This window comes from Ochotona curzoniae, unplaced genomic scaffold, assembly GCF_017591425.1.
Source record: "Ochotona curzoniae isolate NIBS_2020 unplaced genomic scaffold, NIBS_Ocur_1.0 contig_1302, whole genome shotgun sequence".
NCBI lineage: Eukaryota > Metazoa > Chordata > Mammalia > Lagomorpha > Ochotonidae > Ochotona > Ochotona curzoniae.
Window position 1 is genome coordinate 4,990,368 of NW_024465035.1, and position 15,984 is coordinate 5,006,351.

At 44.7% G+C, this 15,984-nt stretch overlaps 1 protein-coding gene across 1 annotated transcript in view; it reads right to left on the reverse strand.

The window, feature by feature from the left end:
* NEK11 (NIMA related kinase 11) overlaps window positions 1-15,984 on the reverse strand; it is a 106,497-nt gene that overhangs the window by 50,408 nt on the left and 40,105 nt on the right. Inside the window, exons 9-10 of the mRNA XM_041003826.1 lie at window positions 9,998-10,085; window positions 4,704-4,818 (exon numbers count right to left, since the gene is read on the reverse strand). Coding sequence (XP_040859760.1) covers window positions 4,704-4,818; window positions 9,998-10,085 — 203 coding nt within the window. The remainder of the gene's footprint in view (window positions 1-4,703; window positions 4,819-9,997; window positions 10,086-15,984) is intronic.

Below are 15,984 nucleotides of genomic sequence, written 5' to 3' on the forward strand. Positions count from 1 at the left end.
TCACAATAAACTTATCCTTTGATTTCATTTTTGCACAAACCTCCTGCAGTCCCCTTGTACACTAAGGAGACTGGGAGACTGTTTTGTGGTTGTCTAGCCACTTCCATTAAGTTAATTACTTTTTGGCAGAATAAACCACATTTTTGCAATGTTGGTAACTTTGCAATGGAGATGCTCCAAATGTTGAGTTATCTGTAAAGCAGGAAGCGATGGCCAGGAAGCAAAAGCAGATGCCTGTGTCTAAGGGATGCCTTTATTTCTCATCTTTCTGCATCCATCTGATGAAAACAAATTACAATATCCTTCAGGAGAAAAATGCTGGGTGAATGCCCATGTGCCACTATTAGATTTTCTAGCCACTTATTATTGTGCTGTTTGTCTAGTTAAATTAACCTGTGCAAGAAATGCATGCTGCTTATGACCAACACGCATCAACGCTCCTTACAGGAGTTCCCCTCTGGATTTCATCTTCGATTCAGTGAATATTTGCAAAGTGCCAGCTCTGCCCAAGTCACCGTATGAGCAGCTGGGAATAAAATGACAAGCAAGACAAACACGGCCCTTGTTCTCTGTGGGCTTCGAGTCTGTCCCAGTGGTGCCCACATATTCATGTGTGTATCAATCACTGGGATTCTGCCTAAAGCACACCTCTGATCCAGAGAGGCCAAGCAGGGTCTAACAAGTCCTCTGGATACTGTAAGGCTGGCTTAAGGATCATGCTTTAAGTAACAATGGACTAGCCCCTTGGTTCTCAGCTGCTGTGAGAAGACATCGCAGGAATGTGTGTGCTTCCCAAAGTCCCACCCTGAGAATCCCAATCAGGCAATACTGTCATTGTGATGGAAAATATATGCTATGATGATGATGATGATGATGATGCTGTCGGGTAAACTTTGAGCTGAGAGAGCAGTTATTGTAGGTATATGAGTTCCTCAGAGCAGAAGGTAAAAGGCAAGGTGGCACAGAACAATATTTAATGAGCAGCAGCCTTCCCAGGGGGTGAGTGAGAGCATGGCCAGTGAGCTGCTGGCACGATCAGGGTGCTGACTCCCTTTCAACCTTGAAGACACAGAGCTTGAAGGGCCACAACACATGGTTTTTAGCTCTTTTTTTTTTCTTCATTTTTCGTGATAGAGTTCCTTAGGGTCAGGGACTTCCCTTCTTGTTTCTTTCCCATCTCACCTCCCCCCTGCCCCGCCACTGTTTTCCCCTATATTGTAACCATAGAATAGTCCCTCAACAACCACCACGGGTCCATCATTCTTCTAGTTAAGTGTGTCCTGACGTTGCAGGTATAGACAATGGTAGCAAGTCCAGCATCCTATTGTCAAGATTCTGAAACTTTTTCCTAAAATGACTTTTTCTTACTCAGTCAGTTTCCACCCCACCCCCAAGTATAAATTTCTCATTTAGGGTGCCATAAACACACACAAAAAAGTTGGTCTGTTCAAAATATGTGATCTCCCAAACAAAAGGAAACTAAATATATGGCTAGACACCATATGTTCATAAGTAACTACTTATGCATATTGCCAAATTATTATGTCTTAAAATGAGACTGTAGGGGAGGTGAAGAAAGGAAGGGGGTTAATTTAATTCTATGCTATTTGAAGTTAAGAAAACAGGTCATATACACTTCAACTGGGCGTGGGGTTTTGTCAGTGTGGGATAGAAAGAGTGAGTCACTCTGATCTCTGCAACCCGAAACACCCAGGTGCAAATTGCAAGGGGAAATTTTGAGCATCTTAAATTCATCCACAGATATTTGCTTTATCAGTTATTCTCCCATCGTAAGAATTCACATAAATTCTTTAAAGGATCCACAGCTAGACGAGGAAACCCTCGTGACCTAAGGTTGCCTTGTGAGCTGCAAATACTGACAACTTTCATGAACACACTTCTCTGCAGACAGCTGGGAAAAGTTCACTTTTATTTTGAAATAAGTTGCATTCATTACATCACTCACACCCAAACACATTAGCATGAAACCTGCCAATTGCTTTGAGTCTTTTGTAGGTTTCTATTTCTGAGTATTTTCTAGAAGCAAAAGATAAGTCGGTGAGGAGCGATGAAGGGTGTTAGACTGCTCCCCCTAAAGCCTGAAAGTTGTCTTTTCATTGTTTTTTGGAGGTGTGTTATTTCACTCCAAAGATGAAAGTGTTTGATAGGTGTTCTAAGAGGCTCCTTCACCTGCCATAATTAGCATCTGGCCCAAATTATCACAAAGCAAATCAGAAAAGTCACTTTACAAAGATCACACAAGACACAAATACCCAGTGTCTGATGCAAACCTCAATTTAAAATATTTCCATCACTTCAAAAAAAAAAAGATTGACATGAAAAAACAAAGGTCAAGAATGGTGGTTACACGCCTGGAAGCAGATACTATCCCACAAAACTGTATTAGTGTTTTATGGTTACTGAGACAAATTCCCATAAAGGCAGCTGACTTACAACAACACAAAGTCATCATCTACAGTTCTGTAGCTCAGAAGGGTGAGCCAGACTCACGAAGCTCAGATCCAATTGTTGATCATACATCTTCCTTTCTGGGGACTCCAGAGAGAATCCCTTTCCTTGCCTACTCCAGCTTCCAGATGCCACCTGTTCTCCATGAATGATGGCCCCTCCATCCCAGCCACGCCAGTCTCACCCAGGCATCTCCCTGGTTTTCTCTTCTTCTGCCTTCTTCCTCCGTTTGTCAGGCCTCCTGTGACTAGACGTAGTCCACTCACATCGTCAGGATAATCTCCCTCTCTTAAAGTCAGCTGATTAGCAAGAATAGATCCATCTGCAGCTCTAATTCATTCCTTTTTGCCATGTAGCCTAAGACATCTACAGGTTCCAAGAGCCAGGATGGATGTCTCCAGAGCCCATTCTCCTGCCTGCCATATTGTTTTCTTTGGCTGGTAGCTGGAATTAATGAAGAGTTATAAATGTTGCCCTTACAAATATTAACTGTTCACCAGAAGTTTTGATGGGCTTCTTAGGGTTCCCAAATGCAATTTTATATATTAAGAACTGAGCTAAGAGATTTAAGAGCCAATTTAAAGATGCTTAACATATAATGACATTTCAACTTTTTAGCTTCTAACCATAAAATTTAAAGATTGAGAAATACGTAAGTTTTTATTATCAACTTTCATTTGAAAGATGATAAAGAAATGTACCAGCATGATGGAAACATTGGCTTCCCACAATTCAACTGAATACTCTTGGGTTTTGTTAACCACCCTTAATTTCATAATCAGATGACTAACACAAATTGGTGTGACTGTGCAGACACAAGGACACACCTCCCTGACCTCAACTACAGGGATGCAACTGGCATTTGGTGCTGACCTCAGGTGCTGTGCCCTTAAATCCACCCCTGCCCTCTTGGAGCCTGGACACTACCCCTTGGGAAAGCACCAGGATGCTGGGAGTTCATGACACTCATGTGGCCTCAGACTTCCTTTTGCTCCCTACCTAGTCTTCCTCATGCTCTGTGAGGTCCCTCAGTATTTTCCATCTCCTTCCCTATGTTCTCTCATGCAGGCATTTTTCTCTAAAAACAAACTTGCAATTCTAGTCCCATCTTGGCATCTGCTTCTTAGAGGTCCAGACTAGTATATCATTCATTCATTCATTCATTCACTCATTCATTTCTTTTAAAAATATTTTTTTAATGTTGCTGACACACTGCTCTAGGTAATAAGGGAGACTGCAGCCACCTCCTCTAATGGGTTGTAATTATTTCTCTGCCTTCATCTAGCGTTGTGTGTTGTGCAATGGGCTACCAGCACTCCACAGCTGGGGCCGGGGCGGGTGGAAGCCTGAAGTCAGAGACTTCATCTGGCTCTCCCATGTGAGTCCAGGAGTCCTGCTTTTCTCAGGCCATCAGCACAGAGCTGTCCTGGAAGCGGAGCAGCCAGGACGCAAACTGGTGCCCACGTGAGATGTGGGTGTCACAGGCAGCGGATTTAACAGCTACACCAAAACTCTGGCCCTCAAAGGATGAGTTACCATTATTCCTGTTTCATGGATAAGCAAACTGAGAACTGGGGAGAATGACTTAGCAGGGGATTCCCTGAGACAACAGCTTTGTTCACTACCAAACCTCAAACTCCCCATCACTGCGCTGTGACGCATCCCCTCTGCTTGGTGACAGCTCTGTTACTTTTCCAGTGACGCCTGCATGTAGGAACAGCCAGTTTTCCAAATCTTGGCTTTATTGCTTCCATTTAGATATATGTGGGTTGCAGGAGTCACTGTAGAATAGGGTAACGGTGTTTGCCGACTATAGTTTTGCAAGGTTAGGTCAAGGAGGACACAGCTGAGTCCTCACCAGGTGTAGGTGTCCAACTCTCTTCTGCTACCTCAATGGAGCCAATGGGATGAATGGAGACTTGGCCTGTCTACATTGTCTGCTGGGCACAGCCTGGGTCTGCCAAGCTGATGGCAGACGGTTGCACATGAAATCCATATGTAGTTTTTGGTAACACACAGTTTCACAAGATTTTTGAGCACTTTTCACATGCATAGATTGCAAAAATGTTTTGCACCAAAATAAACATGTTTTATTTCATTTTCCCAGAGCTTTCTGAAGTCCCTTTGTGCATCAGAAATGTTCTGAAAGCCTAGCCAGGCCCACTGCAGAACTAGCCACAACAACCCAGTTTTCAGCTGAGAGCAGCCATCTCAGAACTGATGCAAACACATACCATGATGTCCAACGTCAACTAGGGTGTCCTCTATGCCTGACTCAACTTCACCGAGGCCCAGGCAAGGAAGAGGCTGAGACGCCGTCAGCTTCTCTGAAGTCAATTGCTCAAAACCCTTGAAGAAGATAATTAAGAATTTGTGAGAAGCTGATAAAGGCGGGTAGAACTATCACAAGCAAAACAACATTAACAATGCTCTTGTTGAGAAGACTCTGGAAACCAAAGCCTACTTCCTGAAACAGGTCCTATTTTCCAACTTCAGGAGGCTAACTTGGGGGCAAAGAAATAGTCAATGAGAGAGGTGACCTTGGGTAAACAATTTGCCTCCATTGACCTCAAGCAGGAAGTATGACTATGGAGTCAAGCTGGAGGCCCAATGTGCAAAACTGAAGACACTTCTGTTCAGGCTCTCACAGGGGAGGCCCCCTTGGCAGCTGAGAGCATGGGTCTCCTTCACCATGCCCAAGACATCCATCCCATCCATCTCACCTTGCTCCATCCCTACTCAGTTTCCTTATCTTGAGATTACAGCTTTTTTGCTTTAATGACTTCCACGTTGTCTTGGAGCTGCCTTTAAAAATTCTGAGACTCTGTGACTCTATGAATTCCAGTTTCTTAAAGAAAAATATCTATAAAGCCACATAATGAAAAAAATCCACTCTGGAAAAACAAATATGAGTTTCCCAGATACACCAACAGGTACTTCAACAAATCACTTGTGTCTCTTTCCGCAGCTTCATTTGCAATCTGCAGCTGATGCTGAATTGACCTATTTTCTTTGACAGATGGCTTTCAGGGGGAATCGCTCCAGGAGTTTCTTATTAAAAAAGGAAATTAAGAAGAAAGTTCAACCAATTCTACATCAATAGATGAAATGAAGTTATGCCTAATGGCAGTGAGCCATCTGTAAGAATGTCGTCATAGAATCTTCTTAAGAAACCTGCTTTCTGTACCGGGCAATGATTGTTTCAGGAGATGAAGTTACACCAGATTTTCAAGGGGTCCCTGAAAGCACCAAGATAACTCGGAGAACAAAGAACAGAGCTGGGGCCTGGAGAGATGGCTCAGTGGCTAAATCCTCTTTGCAGGCACCAGAATCCCTTGTGGATGCTGGTTCATATCCCAACTGCTCCACTTCCCATCCAGCTCCCTGCTTGTGGCCTGGGAAAGCAGCAGAGGATGGCCCAAAGCCTTGGGACGCTGTACCCATATGGGAGACTGGAAGAAGCTCTTGGCTTTGGATTGGCTCAGCTGCAGCCATTGTGGCCATTTAGGGAGTAAACCAACAAATGGAAAATCTTTCTCTCTGTCTCTCCTTCACACCATCACAATCATATATGTTGCAAGATAAAAGATGGGCTTTGTCATACGTAGGGTGGAACTCGGTCATTTTTAAAGCTACGAGGCTTTAAAGAAAAGGTCCCTAACTTGATTCCACATTTGACTGAGCTGCAAGATCCCAACGACCAGGCTCAGCCAAGCAGAAAATGTTTGCCAAACTGCAAGGCCTGTCGGTTCAGGTCTGAATAGCAAGCAAGCTGCTCTCCTCCGTGCCTCAAAGACTTTCTTCAACACATTTCAAGAGGGTCATGGAGAGAGCCCATCCACCACCCGGCTCCGACTCTCTCCAGCTGCTTTTGAACTGTGAAGTGGTTTGCTTCAACTAGCAGGAGAAAAGGGAGAGGAGACAGAAACCAGAGCCCCCATTAGCTTAGGAAGAAATTAAATCATCAATACATGTACGGGCAAGGGGCCAGCAGGCAGTCAGCACCGAGAGCATCTTCCTCCTGCATCCCATTTCCTTCAGCCCCTCATCTCAGTAACCCAACCGCTCTCTTGTATTTTAGTTGACTCTTTCAGCTCAGTGATGTCTCTCCCTAGAATGTGCAAAACCCTTTGGGCTCCTCTGCAGCATATGGCTTCCCCATGGCTTCTTACTTTACTCTGTGGAGCTCATAATACTGGCTTCACTCCCGTGCCTGTGAGTGGGACTGACTTTGCTTTTCTCTGTCTGGCTGCCTCTTAATCCTCCTGGAACAAACAAGAAAGCCTTCCCTCGGGTTACTCATACTCTCTTACTCCTGCCCCGTGTCGTCTAAATGTTGTTTTCCCTAAGGAGATGGCAAGTTCTTCTGTTCATTGGCAGCTATTTCAGGTCCTGCCTTCCTCCTCTGAGGCTGAGCTGCTTTCTTCTGTTCATGTATTAGTCAGTGTGTTGTCATGGATCAGCAACACCATCATCAGCAGGGAGTTTGTCAGAAACGCAGCGGCCCGACCATCGGAACCAGAATTGGTATTGGAACAAGACCTAAGGGATGCAAGTGCATCTGGATAGGTGGTGAGAATTTGGACAAGGGCCAGTTGATTATGGACCCCAGAGATCAGGAGGTCTTTCTGAAGAGCGAGTGACATTTGAAAGACCGAAAGTGGGATGCTAACAAACGGCCCAAGGGGAATGACTGAACCAATGACACAAAAGCAGGCAGGAAGCCAGGGCCACTGAGCAATCGTGTAGTTAGGCACAATCCAGCTGGAAGAGGACCTCATCTTCATGCAGATCAGAAGCGAGAACCACATATCTGCTCGGACGCTCTCCTCCAGTAATAGACAAACCTGGGAGACAAGCTTCCGGCAACGTAAGAGCCAAAGACGTTGGCAGCGTTGAGTCTTCTATGATCCGAGAGTGACCAAAGCATTCGACCTCCCGCACTGCTCCCTTTACTTCCTGAAAGGGGATCAAACTGAGATGTCCCTGGGCACTTAGGAGATGGGAAGCCATGAGATCTCTGTGGATTTTCTCTGAGTGGACCAAGATCAGGACTTCAGTCTGGTTCCTGTCTCCTGAGGATCTGCCTCACATACGATGTCGTCTTTCTGTTATTTCAGAACTCCCAAAGGGCTCTGCTTGCTCAGACTGGGACACACCCTTGAAGTTTAGTAACATTGCTGATAAAAATTACAACAGAAATCAACACAACACAAAATGATGACCTTGAACAATCACCGAGGAAAAACACAGCAGTTACGTGGATTATAAGCACCTACATTTCACTTCATAATTGGAACTACATTTCTTTTTCCCATATGGTCATTACAAGAATAGAGAAAATCATTTATTATTTATTACCATGATTTTTTGACTATCGTCATTTGTTTGGGGTAGTTGTCCAGTTAGTTTTGTTCTGTTACAGCACCAGATGAGCTGCTGTAGTCAGCTTTCACATCACGGCCTGTGTCCCCTGGTCTGCCTTTTTTCATTAAGTAGGACATGTTCTTGCAGGCGAGTCCAAGAACACAAATTCTGGGTGAATGGAGCCAATGGACATTGGGAGGGTGACGCCATCAACCTTGAATCGGTGAAATCGGCAGCATTTCAGAACTATCCAAAACGTTGGACAGAACCCTCGCAATATGCACACGTTGAGACCCTGGGTTGATAGGAGGTGGCGGTCCCTCATCCCTGGGCACTGGGACGTGTGGAAAGTCATGAGTAATTTCCCCCTTTGACTCTCCCCTTTCCCCAGAAACAACAAGAAGAAAGAGCAATTTGGGAAGCAATGAATACACCCAATTTTCCCTAAACCTCAATTTTCCCTAAACCTCAATCCTTCCCACCCTGATCTACCACGTTATCATTATAAAACATAAAATTCATATTAAAAAAGAAAATGAAAAAAAAAATTGCCATGCTGTTTCTTCTCAATTTTCAATCTTAAGGGGAAATGCCTTGCAATCAAGGGTTCCTGAGTTTTCCAGTGGGGAAAAGAAAATGTGAGTTTTTATAGAAAAGTGGACAGGTAACTTACATAAACGTATACCTGAACACAGCATCTTTTCGAATATGCCTGCCTTTGCCAGGACCTGTGCCCTTCTCAGTCTTGTGGGAACAAAGCACACCAAACTGAAGACCTTGCCACAGGTTGTCGCCGAAGGCCAGGCCGAGCATGGGGCACTAAAGACGGGTACCCAGGTTGTAGAGACTCCTAAAGGCTTCCATCCTTGTTGGTTTCTTCAAGGACAGACTCCACCCTGCTTCTGTGGCCTTGCCCTTCTAATACTTCCTCCCACCAGGTTCTCCAGTCTGGAATGACCCCTTCTCTAGAGTCTCTTGGGCTGGCAGCAGACCCATTGCTGGTTTCACTTGGTGAGGGTGCCAGGTGTGTGGATAGATGAGGTGCGAACGAGCACCTAGCCCCTAGCATCTCCACTCTGTTTGCTAATCTATTCAATCCACACAGTGCAACTGTGGAGGTCGGAGGCGGGAGGTGCCTTGTCTGGCTCACTTCAGACTTTCACTTCCAGAACCCCTAAATAATGAAGAAGGCCAAATCATTGTCAGCTTGGAGAGGGGCAAAAAAAAGAGTGTTCCTAAGCTCTGGGCTGCTGAGTGAACTCTAGAAATCTGCCCACCCCAGAGTGTGGAGGGAGGCCTCTGATGACTAAGCAACAGCAGAATTAACACAACCTAGAGCTGGGGAATCACTCCCAGAGCTGCGAGAGCTTGTTCCTTCCTGGCAAAGGAAAGAATCTGCCTCAGGTGTGTGCATCCGTAATGAATGAACACTCCAAAACCAAGAAAGTAGAAGCATTCCATAAAAATGACTTCATCCCAAGCGGCCTTTACAATTATGAGGCAGGAGCTGATGTCTTTCGGCCAAATATGACCTCACAAATGCTACCTTAACACTCACCAGAGCCTCCTCCAAGACCCACGCAGAGGTATTTATTCATCGCAAAAGATACTTGCTATGGAAAAATTTGGAATATTATACAGAGGATGTGAATTTAGAGTCCATTTCTTGTGAGTCTGCAACCCTATACATTATTTGACAGTCTCTTCAGGGTTTGAATGCAATTAACATAACACATAAAGATATTGATGGGAGATAGAAAATTAAAGCAAAAACATGAAAAACATCCAAGAGAGAAAAAGAAACAAAAGCCTGAGGAAGTAGAGCAACAATAGCACAAGCAGAATTTAAAACTTATATGCACATATATGTTCTACAAAGCAATATTTTTAACTCATTAGCTAGGTATTCGATGCCAAATATTGGTTGGTACGCAGTATTTGCTGGATGAATTCATTGATCAATCTGTAGACACAGCGGTTTGGAATTGGTGTTTTACCCACAGATGACCCACATTCTTAACTCTCCTGGAAATGGACCGTGTTGACCTGGATGATTTTGTCTTTCACCCTGTCCTTTTTCTCACCTAGCAAGCCCCCTGAATCTGAGGAGTCCGAAACGGGGAAAGATTCAATGTGCAATGTAAAGTAAGAAGGTTCTTACACGGAGCGCGCCAGTCCTCAGCTGCCGGAAGCGCCGAGGTTCTTCCCTTCGCATCGTACTTCCTTCATGCTTTTCTCCCACGATTTTTCTGCATAAAGTGAACACAGAAAAATAACTACAAATTTCTAAAAAAAACAAAATCATGTCTATATTATACAGATAAATATGCTCTCTGTCTCAACAGGCAGAGTGGGATGGTTGAAAGTGTCTTCTTCAGCAAGAGGAAGGCTGTGCTTAACTCAGATGATCGTGTCTTTTTTTTTTTAAGATTTACTTAATTGTTTTGAAGGCAGATAAGAGAAAGAGTGAGAGAGAGTGCTGTTTCATGCTCCAAAAAGCTAGCGACGCCAGGGCCGGGCTACAAAGAAGACAAAAGCCAGGAGCTTCACTCGGCTCTCCTATGTGTGTGCAGAGGCCCAGGCACTCAAACCATCTATTACTGCTTTCCCAGATTCTCTGGCAGGGAAGATGGAACAGCCAGGACTCAACAGGCACCCAAATGGGATACCAGCATTACAGGTGGCAGCTTAAGCAGCTGAGCACAACATCGGCCCATCCTTCTCTTTTCAGGAACACCCATCTCGTGCTTGGACGAGAAGACAGGGCTCACCCCCCCAGGTCTGGGTGTGGTGACAGGGTCCAGGCCCCCAAGGCCTAGCAAGGGACTTCACGCACATTAATTCAAAAGGTGCTTCAGGACGAACACACCCCCGGAAGGGAAGGCGAAGTTCCATACCAAAGAACTCACAGAAATTATGGGAGTCACTGTGGAAGCGGCATTTTCTATAGATGCCATGCCATCTTTGCTTCCTCTATTATAAGGAAGTAGAGGTAAATAGACCAGCTTCTAAACTGCAGCAAAGATTTCAGTCCTTACTGGGCAATCCAGATGTTCATATAACCAGATTTAAAAAAAAAAAATGCCATTGATTGCCTTTTTGGTCAAGTTATCTTGTACATAAGTTGGCATTACCCTATATACAACCGGCTCCTATACACCTTAAAATGGCTATGGGGTACTATTCAACCTTCTCATGTCTATTTTCATTTTAGTATTTAGCACTTTATAGTGTTGAAGCACAATTTTGCTGAACTTGGCAGATTTTAGGATAGTCTAAACTGGCTTATAACTCTAACAAGGCATATGTCAACAGCTGAGGTGCAGAACAGTTTTAGGAGGGGTGTGCCGAGAAATCTTCTATGCCATAGTGAGGACTGCCACATCGTATGGCAACTCTGGGTTTCATTTTCCAAGAAACCTCCATGCCATCTTCCTTAACCACTGCACTAATTTACACTCCAGCTATGCTGGGCTACCGCTTGGCATTTCACTTCTTGTAACTCCCTGTCACTCTGGTGCCATCTCTTCCTTCCCAACAGCACTGACCTGAGGCTAGACTTCTGGGACCAGTGCTGTGGCTCCTCAGGCTCAGCCTCCACCTGCAAGCCCCAGTATCCCACAAAGATGCTGGTTTATATCCCAAGCTGTGCTTCCCATCCAGCTCTCTGCTCGTGGCCTGGATGACTCCAGTCCTAGAAACCACATGGGAGACTTGAAAGAAGCTCCTGGTCCTGGCTTTGGATCGGCTCAACTCGCACCTTCCGGGAGTTGTGACCATTTGGGGAGTGAACCAGATGAATGGTCTCGCTCTCTGTGTCTCTCCTTCTGTGGGTAAATTTGCCATTCGAGCAGTAATGAATACATCTTAAGTAATGTAAAGCCTTCTTCCGTCCTCTTGCTGGGGGATGCACAGCAGGTGCCAGCCTCTGTGAGGTCTCATTTGGAGACTGACTATTTTCATCACTACTAACCCTCTTAATGTCCCATCTTCCGCTTCACACAAGACTGGAAGCCTGATTCTAATAGGACCTGGATCTAATTTAGGGCTCAATGATCATCTTTTGAGTGAATGAGTAAATGAATCAACAAAGCCCAGGGAGCTTCAAAAAGACCGTGGAAAAATGTGTCTTATAAATAAATTATGTATGGACTTAAAAAAGTTTTCCTTCATCAAAATACACATCTTTCAAGTTTGCTTTTCCATATAGTGTTTGAAGTTCTCATGTGTATGGTCATGTGTAGGTTGGCATTTTTTTTCAGTAAGTTCTTGTAGGGTCCTGGGCAGTGACCCAAGCCCTGGGTGGTGACCTGGGACCTTGGGTGGTAACCCAGGCCCTCCCGCACGCAGAGGAGGGCTGCTGACTTAAGCATTTCCATGTTCTCTGCAGCAGTCTGCACCCCGAGTCGCTTTCTTCCTCTGGGGAGTCGTTTCCTGCACTGCATGCCACCCCACAGAAGCTGCAGGGGAGGTGTTTTTCCCCCTCTATAAATAATGAAGATTCCCCACAGGCAACTCATCCCAAACACGCTCAGAAACACTTAGCAAATATTTTGCGGAAGAATCATTATACTCCCAAGACAGCAGAAATGCCTCCAGACCAGCCAGGCCAAGAAGCACTGATAAACTCCGGGGAGGGAATGAGCTAGCCAGGACTACAGTTAATTGGCAATGTTTTTCAAATTAGATTTTTGTCCAAAAGTAAATTATGTACTTTGCTAATCTCTGCTCCTGTTTTATTGCCTATGACTGGATTTTATAACAAGAGACAACTGGGCCCTTCGAGAGAAGCCCGCTGGCAGGACACAGCTCTGGGTGGGCCTTGCTTGCCTCCCCCACACATGAACTCCACTGCTGGGCAAGTAGCTGAAAAGAACGTGCTTGATTGAGCACAGTGCCAGGCACATAAAAAAAAAAAGTACTACAAAATGTTCCTATTGTGGTAGTTACAATGTATTGAAGGTATCTTATATTCTAGGCTGGATACATAGTTTTTATTTTTTAAATATTTATTTACTCTTATTGGAAAGCCAGATATACGGAAAGGAGGAGAGACAAAAAGATATTCCATTTCCTGGTTCACTCCCCAAGTGGCTGCAACAGTTGGAGCTGAGTTGAGCTGAAGTCAGGAGCATCTTCCCGGTCTCCCGTGTGGGTGCAGGGTCCCAAGGCTTTGGGTCGTCCTTGACTGCTTTCCTAGGCTACAAGCAAAGAGCTGGATGGGAAGTGGGGCCACCGGGATTAGAACCAACAGCCATATGGGATTCTGATGCGTGCAAGGCAAGGACTTTAGCCGCTAGACTTCCGCACCATGCCCTACTTGTTTTTGTTGTTGTTGTTGTTGTTGTTTTTAAGATTCAATTGTTTTAGTTGAAAGGCCAAATACAGCGGGAGCTGTAGAGACACGGAGGTAGAGAGATCCTCTAAAGCTGGTTAATTCCTCAAATGGTCATGCATGCCAAGGCGGGGCCGAGCCAAAGCCAGGAGCCTGGAACTACAGCTGGGTCTTACATGGGTGGCAGGGGTCCAATGCTTGCATCATCTTTGGCTACATTCCCGGGTGCGCTGGCAGGGAGCTGGATTAGATGCAGGACAGCCAGGACTGGGACCTGCGCCGTGGTCCGGGATGTTAGCACTACAAATCCCAGCGCACCTGCTCCACAATCCTGGCCCCACACAGCTGATATTTTCTGACAGTACAGTGTGGTAGTTACCTGCACAGATTAATCCCTCCCAGCACCCAGTTACAAACTATATAACCTTGCACAAGTCACTTCTGTGACTGCTTTAAAGACAGTGGGTCTTTCACAGACTCGACCTACATTGAAGCGAGTTAATCTATGTAAAGTACTTTTAGAAGAGCCAAGTGTCTGGTCATAACTCCTCAACATGTCGGTAAATGTTATTCTTCAACAACGCCGTTTTTTCCATGAAGCAAACATGCTAACATTGCTCCTGGACTGAAATACTGCAACCATATTCTCAACTTGGTTAGCGCCCAGCACAACAGAGCGCCCTCTCGCGCTCAGCTCCTGCAAGAAACGCTAGCAGGAAAGGTCATCGCACAGATGTTCAGCTGAACACTGCAGGCGGCTCTCGCCCTTCTGGAACACCATCCGCCATGCAGACAAGTGCCTTCTGCTACCATGCATTCAGCAAAATACATCCCTTATTTTATAGCACGAGATCTCCTTTGCACGTCCCTGTGGGTTCTGACACGATTAGTGATGAAGTGAAATCAGTATTTCACGATGTGAAGCAGCCTCCAAACTATTGGATCCTGGCGCACCATTCATCGTAAACAGTGTCAAAATACAAAGCTGTTTTGTGGCTGCACTATAAAATGAGAACTAACACTGGTCTCATTTTGTCCCTGCTCACACTCGCACATCGAGGGCCCCAATCCAACCACGTTCTCGGGCCTCCTCTTGGAGCGCCTCTTGGCTGCTGCTACAGGAGATTTCTGCTGCGAACAAATCTTGCCTTGCTCCAAAAATATTAAATTAATCAAAGCATCTATTACTCTATCTCTAATTACTAAGATAAAATTAGAAATCCCAGCTTTTTTTTTTTAAAGAATATAGAATAACTTATGTTATACAAATCCAGGCTATTAAAACACCATGCTTAAAAACTTACCCCCAGAGGTGCTTTGTTTTGTTTAAAGGGGAAAAAATGTTGATTAGGCCATCAACTAGGATCATAACAGATAATGCAATAACAAATGCCTTTATGCACTTGTCCCATTTGTAAATACAAGCTGGCTTCTGGGGCTATTTGGAAAAATCTGTCAATACAGTGAAAGTTAACAGGGTCGGGACTACTATTAAACGGATTCTCTCTCCCATTGTTTACAAAAATACCTCCCATGTACATTTGTGAGCAAACTGTCATTTTTTTATAGCGTCTACTTTGTATAAACATGCCAGGCTTACGCCAACCGTCAGAGCCTGGGCTAATGACCGATTTATCAATGTTTCTAAGCAAACAAACAAGCAGAGGTCAGTAAAGAATGAACTTTTCTGCGTTTCAATGCAGAGGCTTCCGTACTACAAGCCAGACCATCCAAACACGAAAATATGCCTCAACGGGTTAAATCCGTAACAGGTTTATAAATAACAGCTTTTATAATTAGTGTACAGATTCTACAGCATGATAATGTCTTTTTAATAAGTAAATGGCCACTTACCTGATTGTAAAACTGAGGGAAACGCTACTGGAAGTTTACTTTTCCTAACATAATTCACACAAAAAGTAAAAACAGGATAATTTTTAATGTAAAGCTTTAGGGTCCGGTGCAGTAGCCTAGTTGCTGAAGTCCTCGCTTTGCACACGCTGAGATCCCAAATGGTTGCCAGTTCGTATCCCTGCTACTGCACTTCCCATCCAGCTCCTTGCTTGTGGCCTGGGAAAGCAGTTGAAGATGGCCAAGGCCTTGGGACCCACATGGGAGATGCTGAAGAAGCTCCGGGCTCCTGGCTTCAGATCAGCTCAGCTCTGGGGACCAGTTCAGCTCCGACTGTTGTGGCTGCTTGGGGATTGAGCCAGCAGACAGATCTTTCTCTCTGTATTGCCTTCTCTCTATATATCTGCCTTTCCAATAAAATAGATAAATCTTTTTAAAAGATAAAGTTTTAAAAATCTTGCTTACTGAAAATGTGTTTTTATTATGATACCAGTGCCAGTCTCGAATCCTTCTCTCAATATGCTGTTCCAGTTTTCCTTATAAACACTCAGCCACATCAGGTTAGTGACGCACAGTGAGCCGCGGTCCGTTAGGTTTAGAGACAGCGTTGAACAGAGTGTCTGTGTTCTGGGATCTTAGCCCAAGCCAACTGCAGCCCCTCCCACACACATCGATTTTGCATTGTAATTTAATTACATCAATCCACTGTACTGGTGGGCACTAGAAGATTCCAGATCACTTGAGCTCTGATCAGGAAAGACCGAATGGTACGGTACCCAGTCCCTCTAGATTCAGTTTATTTTTTGATGTGATTCATATTTTTGGGACCTGAAACCATACTGGACACTTTCCCCAGTGTCTGCTAGAAGTGAATAATGCATGGATCCATTATCTTTTGGCTCATAGGTTTGGGGAAAAAAATCCTAGCTTATTTTGAAGGAGGCTCCTGAGCAACTAAAGCC